Here is a 14,671-nt window from a genome sequence, read left to right on the forward strand (position 1 = left end):
TATTAGGTGGTTTGTCGAATTAAAGTGATCGTTCCCTTCTTATCCTGTCTAAATCCCTATCGATTTGGTTTCTAAATGTTAGTTATGTCTTTTTTCTACTGCCATTATTATCTCTAATTAGTGCAGTTATCCCACTTCCTTCCCTATAATTTTTAAATACGCTATATACTGCAATATTTAACTGCCAGTCCTGTTCTTTATTAAGCCATGTTTCAGTTATCCTTACTACATCTGTGTCACTTTGTATCTTGCCTATCCTGTTTAATTATATCGTTTTATCTCTAAATGTGGAAAGAGCCTGTATGGAGTGACCTAGAAGTGTGCTATTGTTCCATCTTCTGAGGTAAGAAATGACGTGCATTAAAACGGTCTTGCATTACTACAGTTCTCAGGACATTCCAAAACTTTTCACGTGATAAAGTACCTTTTTCCTGCAGTACAGTAAATGTAGGAGCCAATTTGCTGATGGTTGAGGGAGGAATGTTGAGCAGGACACTGGAAGACCTCCCTGTTCTTCAAATATTGCTGTAGGATCCTTTCCATCAACCTGACCTACCAGAACAGGCAGGTGGGGCCTCCGTCTAATGTTTTAACTGATTAATGGCATCTCCGAAAAGGTAACATGCCCTCAGTACAGCACTGAAGTGTCACCCTAGATTATGTGCTCAAGTTCAAAAGGAGGATTGAACCCACAACCTAGAAGAATTGTGTGATTGCTGTCAATTGAGCCAAGCTAATAATTAAAGGTGATGAGCAGAAATCCCACATGCTCGAAAAGGTGATTTACAGGAAACTTTCGTTTAAACGGAGGTTAAATCTCCGGAATGCTCTATCCACCGGCAAAATTCAGGAGTCGGTTCAGATAACTTTTTTTACTTTTCGTTGCTTTTTTTTCTCCATTCCTGGCTCTACAAGCGTCTAGCTGAAGCTGTTGCTTAGCTACAGAGACGCTTGCAAGCTGCGCTGACTGCTAAGCAACAGGGTTTGTTGCTAGATACGGAGCTCAGAAGCTCCGTATGTTTTAACATTAGCGCTGGTTTCTCCGGCAGTGTTGATCGACCGGCACCAGCTCGGTTCCGTCAGTGCCGGATACCAGAAAGTTTCCTGTACCACAATTTGAGGTTGATTGTTAGATTGGACTGCACTAATCTGTACATGGTAGTTTCTCTGTTTTATAAAGAGACTGCAGTCTAGTCTTAAACATGAGATGGTTTTTGGGGGGTGAGGCGGAAAGGAGCTTAAACTGTAACATTGGTCTCAAAACTATATATCAATCACTAAAATGTACAGTGGGTAAAAAAATAATAATTGGAGGTTAACTTTTAAGCTTCAGATATTTGTTAATAAATTTGAGAACTTGTTTGGGCAATGACAAAGTTTTGATTGGCGCACACAAGTTCAGAACTTTTATCTCTAAATTCGATGGCAATCTTCAAAACCAATTAATTTTGCATTGATAATGTACTGCCAGTGGCTGGATTGTACTGCTGCTGCTGGCCCCTGGCAAAATGAAGGAAGAGAAATATGATCTGGGAGGAGACGGTTATAGAAAATTTGACAGAGTAAATATATACTGCCAACATTTTTTGAAGTGTGTTTTGAGCAGGCACTAACTTTATCTCTGAAATAGTTACACAAGTTGCTTCTGAATTGAAAGTGTTTAGCGTAGGCTTTTTGAATAACGTGCCTTTACAAGCCTAAATAAACTTAATTTTTATCCAGACTTAGTAAGTGGACATCATCGGTCAGCTGCTAATATATTAGTTTTGAAATGTTATCTTCAGTGCTATACCATTACAAGAAGGAGAACCAATTATGGGTTTCTTTGCCAGTGTCACAATTAAGCATAGTCACCGTGGTACCTTTTCTATTGGTATGGTTCGGATCAGGAACTCATTTGCTCTACAACTGTGGAAAAGAATTTTGATGCTGTGACCAATGTTCCCTCTAATTTTTTTCTTGCGTGCGCGGACCATTCAAATTACGGCGCAAGCACGGTTTTCAATTTAAAAGACGGTGAGCGGCCTGTGCGGGATCTCCAGACTGCTGCTCAGCTTAACAAGAACATTGGTTGTGACCCCTTTCGCTAGCTAATGTTGAAACTTTAACAAAACATTTTTCTAGAAGCTTTGTATGTGTAAATCGTTGAAGATTTTAGCATTAAACTTAATTTGTCCTTGGAAAGTTGCATAGAGCTGAACTTGTGTGTTTTTCAGTTGTGTATTGTACAATTGTAGTGCACCAGTTCCTAAATTAAGCCTTGTGAAGGAACAAATGTTTTAATACGTTGTAAGTTTCAGCTTATATATTGATGCAGTTATTAATCCTGTGAATGAGATATGGCATGTGCAGCAACTTTTTAGAAGTTTTTTTTAATGAAATCAGTTGTAAAAGTATTCTGTGATCAATTTTGTTTCCTCTCTCCTCCTCCCCCCACCCCCGGAATAGGAAACTGCTGGCGGAGACATCAAGGATGCCAGGCATCAATATGAAGGGGCTGTAGTGATTCTTGATGCAGGAGCACAGTATGGAAAAGTAATTGACCGACGTGTGAGAGAACTTTTTGTACAGTCAGAAATCCTGCCACTGGAGACACCTGCTTTTGCAATCAAAGAGAATGGTTTTCGGTAAGAATTGGCTTTTGGTGTAGTTTAAGTGGATGAGCATGCGTGTATCTTTTAAATATATATTTTCAAGAATAATTGTTTAGAATTTGATGTTCAATAATATGAATTTATTCCTTTTTATATAAGGATGATGAGAAAACTTTCAAAATGCTTCACTGTAGTTGTCCACTGGAGTACTCGGTAGAGAAACATTATAATTGTAATGCATTTCCATTCTTGGTTGCCAGACCTCTTGGAATAGTGGAAATCCTACTGAAATTAACTGGGATTGGGAATTCACTATGTCTGCAGGCTGGGATATGTTGTTTATCATTTGGGGTTGCTTGCTCCAGATGCATTCAAGTTACAGACATAGAATGTCATGCATGTGTGTTACTCATTTTCATTTAGTACAGGTAGACTATCCTTTATCCGAAAACCTCGGGACCAGCCGTGTTTCAGTTTTCGGAAAATTTCGGATTTCAGAAGGTATTTTATAAGACTGGGAAATTTGTCGGGGGCGGGGGGCGGCGTCGTCAGGGGTCGGGGTCGTGCGCACGACTTACGCTGAACGAAAAAACTTTCGGTTTTCAGAGGATTTCGGTTTTCAGAAGTGCGGATAAAGGATACACTATCCCTTATCCGAAGGGGTCGGGGGGGGAGAAAAGAATATCGGATAGGCCGCTGCAACTATTGGACGGGCCACTGTATTGTTGGGTTCACTCTCCCGGTATACCTCCTTCACACTGCCTGGCTCGGCCTGCAATCTCCTACCCAGGAGGGAACTCAGTGACCCTCTGCCCTGCTCAGCGTAAGTTGTGCGCCACTCTGGTCATGTCGTGCGCGCGACTTACGCTGAACGAAAAAACTTTCGGTTTTTAGAGGGTTTCGGTTTTCGGAAGTTCGGATAAAGGATAGTCTACCTGTAGTAGGCTTAGATAATGGGGTGGCAAAATACCAACAATGTTAGAAAAGGTGAATAGAACATAATAAATAGGAGCAGAAGTAGGCCATACAGCCCCTCGAGCCTGCTCCGCCATTCACAAAGATCATGACTGATGATCTACCTCAACTCTACTTTCCTGCCCTATCCCGATATCCCTTGATTCCCTTAGTGTCCAAAAATCTATCAATCTCATTCTTGAATACACTCAGTGACTGAGCATCATCTGCCCTTTGCAGTAGACAATTCCAAAGATAGCTGACCCCTTATTCTGAGACTATGACCCATAGTTCTAGACTCTCCAGCCAGGGGAAACAGCCTCTCAGCGTCTACCCTGTCAAGCCTTCTAAGAATTGTATACGCTTCAGCGAGATCACCTCTCATTCTTCTGAACTCCAGAGAATTCTGCTTAATCTCTCCTCATATGACAACCCTCTCACCCCAGGAATCAGTCCAGTGAGCCTTCATTGCACCATCTCCAAGGCAAGTATATCCTTCCTTGGGTAAGGAGACCAAAACTGTACAGAGTACTCCAGGTGTGGTCTCAACAAAGTCCTCTAACTGGAGCAAGATTTCCTTACTCTAACCCCCTTGCAATGTAGGCTAACATATCATTTGCCTTCCTAATTGCTTGCTGTAATTGTATGTTAACTTTCTGTGATTCGTGTACAGGGACACCCAAAATTCTCTGAATACCACCTAGCTTTGTATCGTCAGCAAACTTGGATATATTACACTAGGTCCCCTCATCTAAGTCATTGATATAGATTGTAAATAGCTGAGGCCCACGCACTGATCCTTGCAGCACCCTACTAGTTACAACCTGCCAAACAGAAAATTATCCGTTTATTCCTACTTCCCTAATCTTGTGTAAAAACCTCTTGTGTGGCAACTTATCGAATGCCTTCTGAAAATCTAAATATACTACTTTCCCTGGTTTCCCCCTTATCTACCTGGCTTGTTGCACCCTCAAAAAACTTAATAGATTTGTTAAACATGATTTCCCCTTCATAAAACTGTGTTGACTCTGCCTAATCATATTATGATTTTCTAATCTTGTTACCACATCCCTAATAATAGATGGAGTAGCAAGAGCATGGGAACACCATCACCTCCAAGTTCCCCTTCAAGTCACACACCATCCTGACTTGGAAGTATATCGCCGCTCCTTCATCGTCGCTGGGTCAAAATCCTGAAACTCCCTCCCTAACAGCACTGTGGGAGTACCTTCACTGCACACACTCTCTCTCTGAAGCTTTTGTTCAGGAAATGCTGGTTTCTAGTGGGGAAAAATGAACAGTACCATGGGGGAAGGGGGGAAAACAAGAAATTTATACACTTCAACTTGTGCTTTTGTTCTGATTCTGAATAAAATGTAGGCCTGGATTCTTAAACTTCTGTGGTATTGGAAGTCACAGGGCTTATGTCATGCTCATTTCACCCCATGACTATGCCTAGAATCATAGAATAGTACAGCACAGAAGGAGGCTATTCCGCCCATCAAGTCTGTGCTGGCTCTTTCGAAGAGCAATCCAGTTAGTTCCACGCCCCTGCTATTTCCTCATATCCCTGCAATTCCCTTTTGAAGGCTACTATTGAATCTGCCTCCAGCACCCTATCGGGCAGTGCATTCCAAATCCTAACCACTGCGTTATGAAGAAAAACTTTTTTTTTGTCGTCACCCCTGGTTCTTCTGCCAATCACCTTAAATCTGTGCCCTCGTGTTATCGGCCCTTCGGCTGTTGGAAACCGTTTCTCTTTATTTACTCTATCTAAATCCTTCATGATTTTAAACACCTCTATCAAATCTCCTCTGAGCCCTCTCTGCTCCAAGGAGAACAGCCCCAGCTCCTCTAGTCTATCCACGTAACTGTATTCCCTCATCCCTGGAATAATTTTAGTAAATCTCTTCTGTACCCTCTGCGAAGCCTTCACGTCCTTCCGAAAGTGATTTGGACACGGTACTCCAGCTGGGGCCGAACGAGTGTTTTATATAGGTTTAGCTTCCTGACTTTTGTACACTCTTCCTCTATTTATAAAGCCCAGGATCCCATATGCTTTATTAACTGCCACCTTCAAAGATTTGTGCACAAGCACCCCCAGGACTCTCTGTTCTTGCATCCCCTTTAAAATTGTACCATTTGGTGTACCAAAATGTAACACCTCACACTTCTCTGCATTGAATTTGATCTGCCATGTGTTTGCCCATTCCACCAGCCTGTCTGTCGTCTTGAAGTCTATTACTATCTTCCTCACTGTTTACTACACTTCCAAGTTTCGTGTCATTTGCACATTTTGAAATTCTGCCCTGTAGCCCCAAGTCCAAGTCAATGTATATCAAAAACAGCAGTGGTCCTAGTACTGAACCTTGGGGAATGCCACTGTATACCTCCCTCCAGTTTGACAAACAGCCATTCACCATTTCAAAATTTGCCTTTTGTAGAGAAATTCAGTCCTGGGCAATCATCTACAGCTGTTGCATGGTATGGAATGAATTCCTTGGGTAAAATTTTTTTTAAAGCTTAAGTTATTCAAATACTACAAAGAGAAGCTCTAGAATAATACCCGGACTTCAAGGTTTAAGTTACGCGGAGAGATTGCACAAATTAGGGTTGTATTCCCTAGAAATTAGACGGTTAAGGGGTGATCTGATTGACGTTTTCAGGATATTAAGGGGAACAGATAGGATAGATAGAGAGAAACTATTTCCGCTGGTTGGGGATTCTAGGACTGGGGGGCATAGTCTAAAAATTAGAGCCAGACCTTTCAGGAGTGAAATTAGGAAATGCTTCTACACACAAAGGGTGGTAGAAGTTTGGAACACTCTTCCGCAAATGGCAATTGATGCTAGATCAATTTTAAATCTGAGATTGATAGCTTTTTGTTAACCAAAGGTATTAAGGGATATGGGCCAAAGGCAGGTATATGGAGTTAGATCACAGATCAGACATGATCTCATCGAATGGCGGAACAGGCTTGAGGGGCTGAATGGTCTACTCCTGTTCCTATGGTCCATATGTGTAATGGAATTGAGATAGAAAATAATTCAGTATTCGTCTCAAAATTATGTTTACTAAATGTGATGTCTGGTAATACTGAATGATCTTCTAGACCAGTTATGTACTATTTTGTGTCGATAAAATGCAGTTTCAGTTTCACATCCATGCACATCGTTTGGTGTAAATCTGGTATGCAATTGCTGAAATGACATTGTTTTGCGTTTTCACAAGTGTGAGACCACATGGGAAGGTAGCTTCACACCTTCAGAACTTAAAAAAATTTCCCATGTAGTATGTTAGTTTTTAAGTCGCTGGTTGATAATTTTTTTAAATTCGTTTATGGGATGTGGGCGTCGCTGGCAAGGCCAGCATTTATTGCCCATCCCTAATTGCCCTTGAGAAGGTGGCGGTGAGCCGCTTTCTTGAACCGCTGCAGTGCGTGTGGTGATGGTACTCCCACAGTGCTGTTAGGGAGGGAGTTCCAGGATTTTGACCCAGTGACGATGAATGCATATCTACTATTTCTATTTGTGTTTTGTATCTTACAATAAATGTACATTTTTTTACTAAAGTCCTAATCTTGTAATTGGGATAACTGGCTGGGAAAAGTGACTTGAGCCTGACATTTTTATGGAGCTAAAATGTGATGGCCATTAGGGTCAGTTTCTTAGTCGTTTTAAACTTAATTAGTTTACACTCCTGGTTTCTGAAAATTCTCCCAATTACGTTTTCAATACTCACTGGATTTATAAAAACCAAAGAGACATTAACTTTGTCACTATCGGTGCTTAACAATGATTCTGCTTGCTCTATTTTGCACACACAATGTTCCATTCCTATTTGTGTTAATTTCCAGTTCTATTGGAGTTTCCTCTTTTACTTTCTAATTTTTTATAATCCAGTTAATATTGCATTGTAAGCTTTTTTCATTATGGAAGTTGATTACCAGTTGAACTTCTAATGCATTTTTTGCATTCCTACAAATACGCAAGTGACTTGTTCTTAAATACTGTTTCTGTTTTGCAGAGCTATCATCATATCTGGGGGTCCAAGCTCTGTCTATGCAGAAGATGCTCCATGGTTTGATCCAGCAATATTTACAATTGGCAAACCTGTTCTTGGAATCTGCTATGGAATGCAGGTACTGTGTACAAATTCAGATCATTAATGTAGGTGTTTGACAAAGACATAGATTATCTAAAGCATCACACTTATCCATATGTTTTTATTTAACTGGGTACTATGTTGGTGTCTTTTTATTTAAAACTGTTTGTGCTGAGTTATGCAGTAGTGTCTTTCTACTGATGTAAAGTGTGGTTTTCACCAGATGTCTTGGGTATGTCATCTATTCGACAATGGATTGGAATTTCAAGTTTTATGTAGGGGAAAATTGAAGCATAACATGCAAACCAATTTTTATTTAAATTCACAGATGATGAATAAAGTTTTTGGAGGTACAGTGCACAGAAAGAATGTGAGAGAAGATGGTGTGTTTACAGTAAATGTGGACAATAGCTGTTCACTGTTCAGGTATATATGGCTTATTCTAATTCAGACATGTTTGCAGTTTTTTTTTGTCTTTTAAGAGAAATGAGCAGTTGAAACCGGCTCATGGTTTGAAATTAATTGTAGATTTTATAATTGTAAAATGTTGCTGGTTAGTTTCTGGTTTTCGTACTTCAATATATTTGGGGAATCATTTGCCACAATGCAAACTTTTGTGTTCCGATATTCTAATTGCTTTTCTTTCAAAAAATAAATCCAGTTTTAGTTATCTGGTGTGATGAGCAAGCAATTCAGTGTCAAATCTAGCATGGGGACAAGTGCAAAGTATAACTCCCTCTACCCCAACAATGTGTCTCTACCCTCAGAACCAATTGTCTTTTCGTCCTGTCTAAGCAAGTTGGCCATATTGCTGAATTATGACAGTTTTACACTGTTGATCTACAGCTGCTAGCAACTGGGTTGCACTGCCCAAATACATTTCATGTGGGACTTAGTCAGCAGAGAGATGAGTCTTTCTGACCAGAGATGCCAAAATGCTTGCTTCGTGGGCTATCTAGTCTCCATAGTCTATACATTTTTGTGGCAGGCGAAGTAAAGCTATTATTATGTATTTGGAAAGGAAGGCTAGAAACATGTACATGAAAAGCTTCATAGAATTTTGCCTGCATTGAATTCTCCTCTTTCTTTCCCCCCCCCCCCCCCCCCAAAAAAAATGAAACTTTGTTTTAAACCTTTAGTGGTGCAGTTTTGTGCCAGATAGTTTATAAATATCTGATTGTCCTGTAAGCACCTAGAAAGACTGCTAAATGATAATATCTCTTATTTAGCTAATGCTTTTGTGACTAAATTGCATGCTTTTCCTTCACTTCCCCTCTTTCCAGTCCTAAAGTGAAAAATTAACATTATTTCCAATGGAACCAGCAATTTCATGTTGGCCTTTTTGTTAGGTGATTAATATACATAAAATCCTCTCGAGCAATTCCAATTTTTTTTATTGCTTAGTCTTCTGTATTTCTTTTACATTTCCCCCTTCATTAGAGGTCTACAGAAAGATGAGCTTGTTTTGCTCACTCATGGTGATAGCGTGGACAAGGTGGCAGAGGGCTTCAAAGTCGTCGCACAGTCTGGAAACATTACAGCAGGTATACTTGAGTCAATATAGCAATGAATAGTTTGAATCTAGGTTTGACCGTGTTTGTGTGTGTGTTGAATGTAGTGTGACAGACACATTGTTTTAGAATGGACCGTCAGCAATTTGTCAGTGCTATGATTATGACCAATACTACTATCACACAGTGATTTTTTTTGTATGTGGTGATTTTTATATAGCAGTACCCAATTGTTAATGAATTTTCTCAGCTGAGACACTGGATCAGCGTCTAGAGCCACAAAGGAATACCGATGCATACAATGCATTCTGGAGCTCTTGTAGTTGTCTTGGTGGACCAACTCCTTTCTGACAGGGGGTACCTGAAATGGTGGGCCTCCACTTTTGGTAGAAAATATATGGTAAAACTGGGAATATCTCCTGTGAGGTAGGAGAACTTTAAAGTTTTATTTCAAAATAGCATCATAGAAAGGAAGACTATTTTATACTCCCTCCTCCCACAGACCTACTCCACCTTTGAGGTTATTTCCCGGTATATTGACCGTCTAAAATATGGTGGCGGGAGGAATCTGGACGCTAATTGTTTTACAGAAGCTTTCTGCTACATGATCAAGCTCTGTAGCCTGCTGTGCTTTCTGTTTGAACATTGGTTTGATTGATGTGCAGAAACTCTTGTTTCCAGACATTATTTTCCATCATGAAATTGCTTTAAAAGGATAACCTTATTAACTGACAGTCCGTCCCTTCCAAAGTGGAATGTATATTTATGTTTGTGGGCAGAGAGTAAGAGAAGGGGGGTGGGTGGCGGCTGGGCAGTGAACTGTAGCTGTCAAATAAAGCAGTGGAATTCAGAGTAGTAAGGAACTGCTTTCTATAAGGAAAGGTGCTGTACAACAATGCGACTGTTTCTCACAAGAAGGAAAAACGAGAGGGAGTTTGATGCCACACATATCTAATACAGGTAGACTATCCTTTATCCGAACTTCCGAAAACCTCTAAAAACCGAAAGTTTTTTTGTTCAGCGTAAGTCGTGCACACGACATGACCAGAGTGGCGCATGACTTACGTTGAGCAGGGCAGAGGGTCACAGAGTTCCCTCCTGGGTAGGAGTTTGCAGGCCGAGCCGGGCAGTGTGGAGGTGGTACCGGGAGAGTGAACCCAACAATACAGCGGCCCGTCCGATGTTCTTTTCTCCCCCCCCTCCCCCCGGACCTGATTTGCAGGCCAGCTTAGTAGGAGACAGCCGATATCCGGCTTTCCAGAGAAGCAGGGAGGGGAATGAGACACGGAACAGTCGCAAGAGGTAGCCTGAATTTTTACAATTTTATATTAAATACAAATTTCCCAGTCTTATAATAATACCTTCTGAAATCCGAAAAATTCCGAAAACTGAAACTCAGCTGGTCCCAAGGCTTTCGGATAAGGGATAGTGTACCTGTAGTCAGTTACAGGCCTCTGCCAATCCTGGTCTGTCTGTTGTGTAAACTGCAAGTGGACCTTTCTTGATTTTAAAAAAAATGCATTCTTTCCACACATTGTCACAGGGCCGGTAGCCTGCTTTCAGGTCGTAAGGTGCTCCACTCTGGAACTGGCAGTCAGGAGGTGTGTGAGATTGACTGGTCAAGTGATTCTCCACAATGACACAGCTGAGTTAGCTTAAGTGCATGGAAGCTGGCTGGTGCAAACTTGTTTCCCATCACTCAATAGCACAACTGCTTCTGTGGTTTGTGTTGTTAAAGCTCCTCCTTTAAGGAACATACTTTGAAATGCTTAGTTTATGGAAGTTAAAGCAAGTGAGAACATAGATTACATTTTAGAACAGTTTTGCACTAGATTTGATCTTGTGCCAAAGAGAATTTAAAAAACATCCATGTTAATTTTCTGTTTGAACTATATACAGCAATAGCAAATGAATCCAAGAAGCTCTATGGTGTTCAGTTCCATCCGGAAGTTGACTTGACAGAGCATGGCAAAGACATTTTGAAGAATTTCGTGTTTGATATAGCTGGTTGCAGCGGGACATTCACAGTCCAGAACAGAGAAGCAGAATGTATCCGAGAGATACAAAAGAAAGTCGGACATTCCAAAGTTTTGGTAAGCTTTCTTTATTAATGATGTAAAATATTTAGAATAATGAAAAAAACGTTTTTTATGGCATTGCACAAATTTGCTTTAATAAACAGAACTGGTTTTCCCAGTTTAGAAATTCTAACTTTTGTCACTTGATCCATAGGTTTTACTGAGTGGAGGAGTAGATTCTACTGTGTGCACAGCTTTATTGAATAAGGCTTTGAACCAAGATCAAGTAATAGCTGTTCACATAGACAATGGTTTCATGCGGAAAAGAGAGAGTCAGTCTGTGGAGGAAGCCTTGAAGAAACTTGGTATTAAAGTCAAAGGTAAAAATGAAAAAATTCTGTTACTGATTTAAAGAATGAATAATATTATAGAACTGTTTAGATTTGTGCAAATATTCCTATGTAATACAGCACATGGAGCATATAGCATTTAGAAAGGGCATTAAAGCCATAGAGAGTGTACAGCATAGATTCACCAGGATGATGCCAGGGAAAGGAAATTATAATTGAGAAGAGACTTGTGATGCTGAGACTATTTCCACTGGAGCAGAGAAGGCCAAGAAAAGATTTAATAATTATTTAAAATTATGAAGGGCTTTGATAAAGTGAATAAGGGAAGACTACTTCCTCTGGCTAGGGAGTCAGTACGCGGGGTCATTAATATAAAATTGGCACTGAGGAAAGAGGTTAGGAGAAATTTCAGTGTCTTAAAACTGTAGTGGATATTTTGTACTGCAAGTTGAACACTAGCATCACTAATAGCTTAAAGTTCAGAACCCAACCTATATTGGAATGGGGGGGGGGGGAGTAAAATTAGTAGCTCTATGCTGCAATACTGTCCTATACTTAATTGGTTTGAGTACAGCAAATTGTTAAGTGTGGTAAGTTTATGTGACACTTGCTAGGTTTTGTAGAATTTCCCACTATTGCCCTTTTTTGAGTTTAGGACCTGAGCTAAGTGGTGTTTTGCCAAATCCAAAGGAAAGATATTCCCATGCTTTTCTATAAGTGTCGGTATCTATAATATGCTACTGATCCCTGATACCCTGGATTCCTATTTGACTGACTTCTGCTGTTAACATAGTTCTGGCCAATCATTAGTACAAAAAGCACAAGATTGCTACAAACCCTTAGGACATAGAAATTATGTACAGCTAGCTACAGCTTTAACCATTGTGATATTCAGCTTTAAGTTGCATTTGAAGACTAGAACTTAGCTGTTTATTTCTGCAGATTATTACTGTAACTTTGTTTAAAATTTTCAGTGGTTAATGCAGCACATGCATTCTACAATGGCACAACAACTCTACCAATTTCAGAAGAAGACAGAACTCCCAGGAAGAGAATAAGCAAGACCCTAAATATGACAACAAATCCAGAAGAGAAAAGAAAAATAATAGGGGATACCTTCGTGAAGGTACTTTTTGAATTAACTTTGTTAATTTTGATTTTGTGGTGCAATATTCAAATGCTTTAGTTGAGAATATTTCAAAGTGCTGTGAAAGATGAAAAGCACAACTGTTTCTTTTCTCTTTATTCTAGGTTGCAAACGAAGTAATTGGGGAAATGAATCTAAAGCCTGAAGAAGTGTATCTTGCTCAAGGTACTTTGAGGCCAGATTTAATTGAAAGTGCTTCAATAGAGGCAAGTGGGAAAGCAGATGTCATCAAAACTCACCATAATGATACTGAACTGATAAGAAAATTGAGGGAAGAGGTCAGTGATGAATTTTAACAGCTTTGTTTCTTGACTAAATTTAGCAAACTAATCTCCAAGTTTATTTAGTGTGATTAAAAATAAAGTTGGGTGCTTCATCCAAAGTTTACATTAATTGATCCTCTAATAACTTTTCAAGGCTTCCTTTACAGTTTGGTTCACAGGTATGAGCTTGTTCTGCAGATTCAGTTGGTTATATTTGTAGTAATCAGCAGTGTTCTGTCTGTTAGTAAATAAGACTGCAGCAATGAGAAATTGTGTATTTGCAAGTGTTTACAGTCTCTTTGTAAAGTTTTAAATATCTCTTTAATTTCATAATTTATTTAGATAGAAAGTATATTTTATAGTTATTAAGTTTGAATACATACATATATATAATTCATTGTGTCTGGTTCTGCAGGGTAAAGTGATCGAGCCACTAAAAGACTTTCACAAGGATGAAGTGAGGGCATTAGGCAGAGAATTGGGTCTTCCCGAAGATCTTGTTTCGAGGCACCCATTCCCAGGTAAACTGAATACATCATCCCATTAAACTGGAAGTCATTCATTTTTGTAATTTATCTTGTATCTTAAGTAATTTCCGGTTTATGTTGACTTCTTTTAAAGGCCCTGGTCTTTCCATTAGAATAATCTGTGCTGATGAGCCTTACATTTGCAAAGACTTTGCAGAAACTAACAACATTCTGAAAATAGTAGCTGATTTCTCTGCAAGTGTGAAAAAAGTAAGTAAAGGTGGATATTTCCTGCCAATTTTTTTGCTTGCTAGAATTGCTAGTGAAGGCTTCATTGATGAATTGGGAGAGCATTTGCCATTTCAGTTTTAACAGGATAAAAATAAGTTATATGCAATACAATATACAGTACTGCTCAATAAATGAGTCTCATCTATATAAACATGCAGTTTTCAAACTTTTCTGTGTGGTGACCCTATGAAAATAATGACTCGGCCTGTCTTAAATTCCAAGATAATGGCCCGAAATTTGCTGCAATAATGATATTGACGACAAACGCCATACTTCGACCTTTGTGCTCCCCGATTCTCCAGCGACTGATTCACACCATGATTTGCTGTAAAAAAAAAATAAAAAAATAAATAAATAATAATAATTAGAATGTGCCGGTGAGTACAGCGGCCGATCGGGAGCGGCCAATGTCTGATAAACATCCCAGAACCTGATGCAGAATGAAACCTGTTATTTAATGTTTTCAAGTAAAGGAGCTAAACAATTTGCGCAGGTTTCCCATTTTCATATTTTAAAAATTGATTAGTATAAATGGAGTTATTTTTTTCTTATTCTGTAACTAATTCTTGTTGTGTATAATCGGGACGGTGTGAAAGGGCATCAGTCTACAAGGACGCTTAGTGCACATCCTGGTGTCTGGTTAATTTCACTTCTGACAGTCTGTCTTGTCAGTAAGTGGATTGTTGCTTTATTTTAAACAAAGCTATAACATTAAAGTAAGCCTGGTTCGATAAAGACTGAAGCTGTTATTTCCTTGCACACTATATATTACAAACATATATCAGTACAATCCCATGGCATAAAGTAATAAGGGTGTTCCAAAATAGCTGCATTTGATTACTGCTTCAATGTTTTTGACACATGGAATTTTATTTAGTGGGAACTTCATGCAAACTGTGTCAAAACCTGCTGAGCGATTGAATACTTCACTGATTCTGAGCCCTCCAGTGCTGTTCTGTAATGGTCTAAGTC

General features: G+C 39.4%; 1 protein-coding gene across 4 annotated transcripts in view; it reads left to right on the forward strand.

Moving 5' to 3' along the window:
- gmps (guanosine monophosphate synthase) overlaps positions 1–14,671 on the forward strand; it is a 104,908-nt gene that overhangs the window by 79,353 nt on the left and 10,884 nt on the right. For all 4 annotated transcript variants that reach the window (XM_085990321.1, XM_085990322.1, XM_085990324.1 and 1 more), the window contains exons 2-11: positions 2,449–2,627; positions 7,575–7,689; positions 7,981–8,078; positions 9,093–9,196; positions 11,063–11,256; positions 11,396–11,561; positions 12,506–12,657; positions 12,783–12,956; positions 13,357–13,462; positions 13,563–13,678. In XM_085990321.1, the coding sequence (XP_085846447.1) occupies positions 2,449–2,627; positions 7,575–7,689; positions 7,981–8,078; positions 9,093–9,196; positions 11,063–11,256; positions 11,396–11,561; positions 12,506–12,657; positions 12,783–12,956; positions 13,357–13,462; positions 13,563–13,678 (1,404 nt within the window). The remainder of the gene's footprint in view (positions 1–2,448; positions 2,628–7,574; positions 7,690–7,980; positions 8,079–9,092; positions 9,197–11,062; positions 11,257–11,395; positions 11,562–12,505; positions 12,658–12,782; positions 12,957–13,356; positions 13,463–13,562; positions 13,679–14,671) is intronic.

Source organism: Somniosus microcephalus, chromosome 6 (genome assembly GCF_052327205.1).
Source record: "Somniosus microcephalus isolate GS21.2 chromosome 6, FLI_Smic_1.0, whole genome shotgun sequence".
Taxonomy (NCBI): domain Eukaryota; kingdom Metazoa; phylum Chordata; class Chondrichthyes; order Squaliformes; family Somniosidae; genus Somniosus; species Somniosus microcephalus.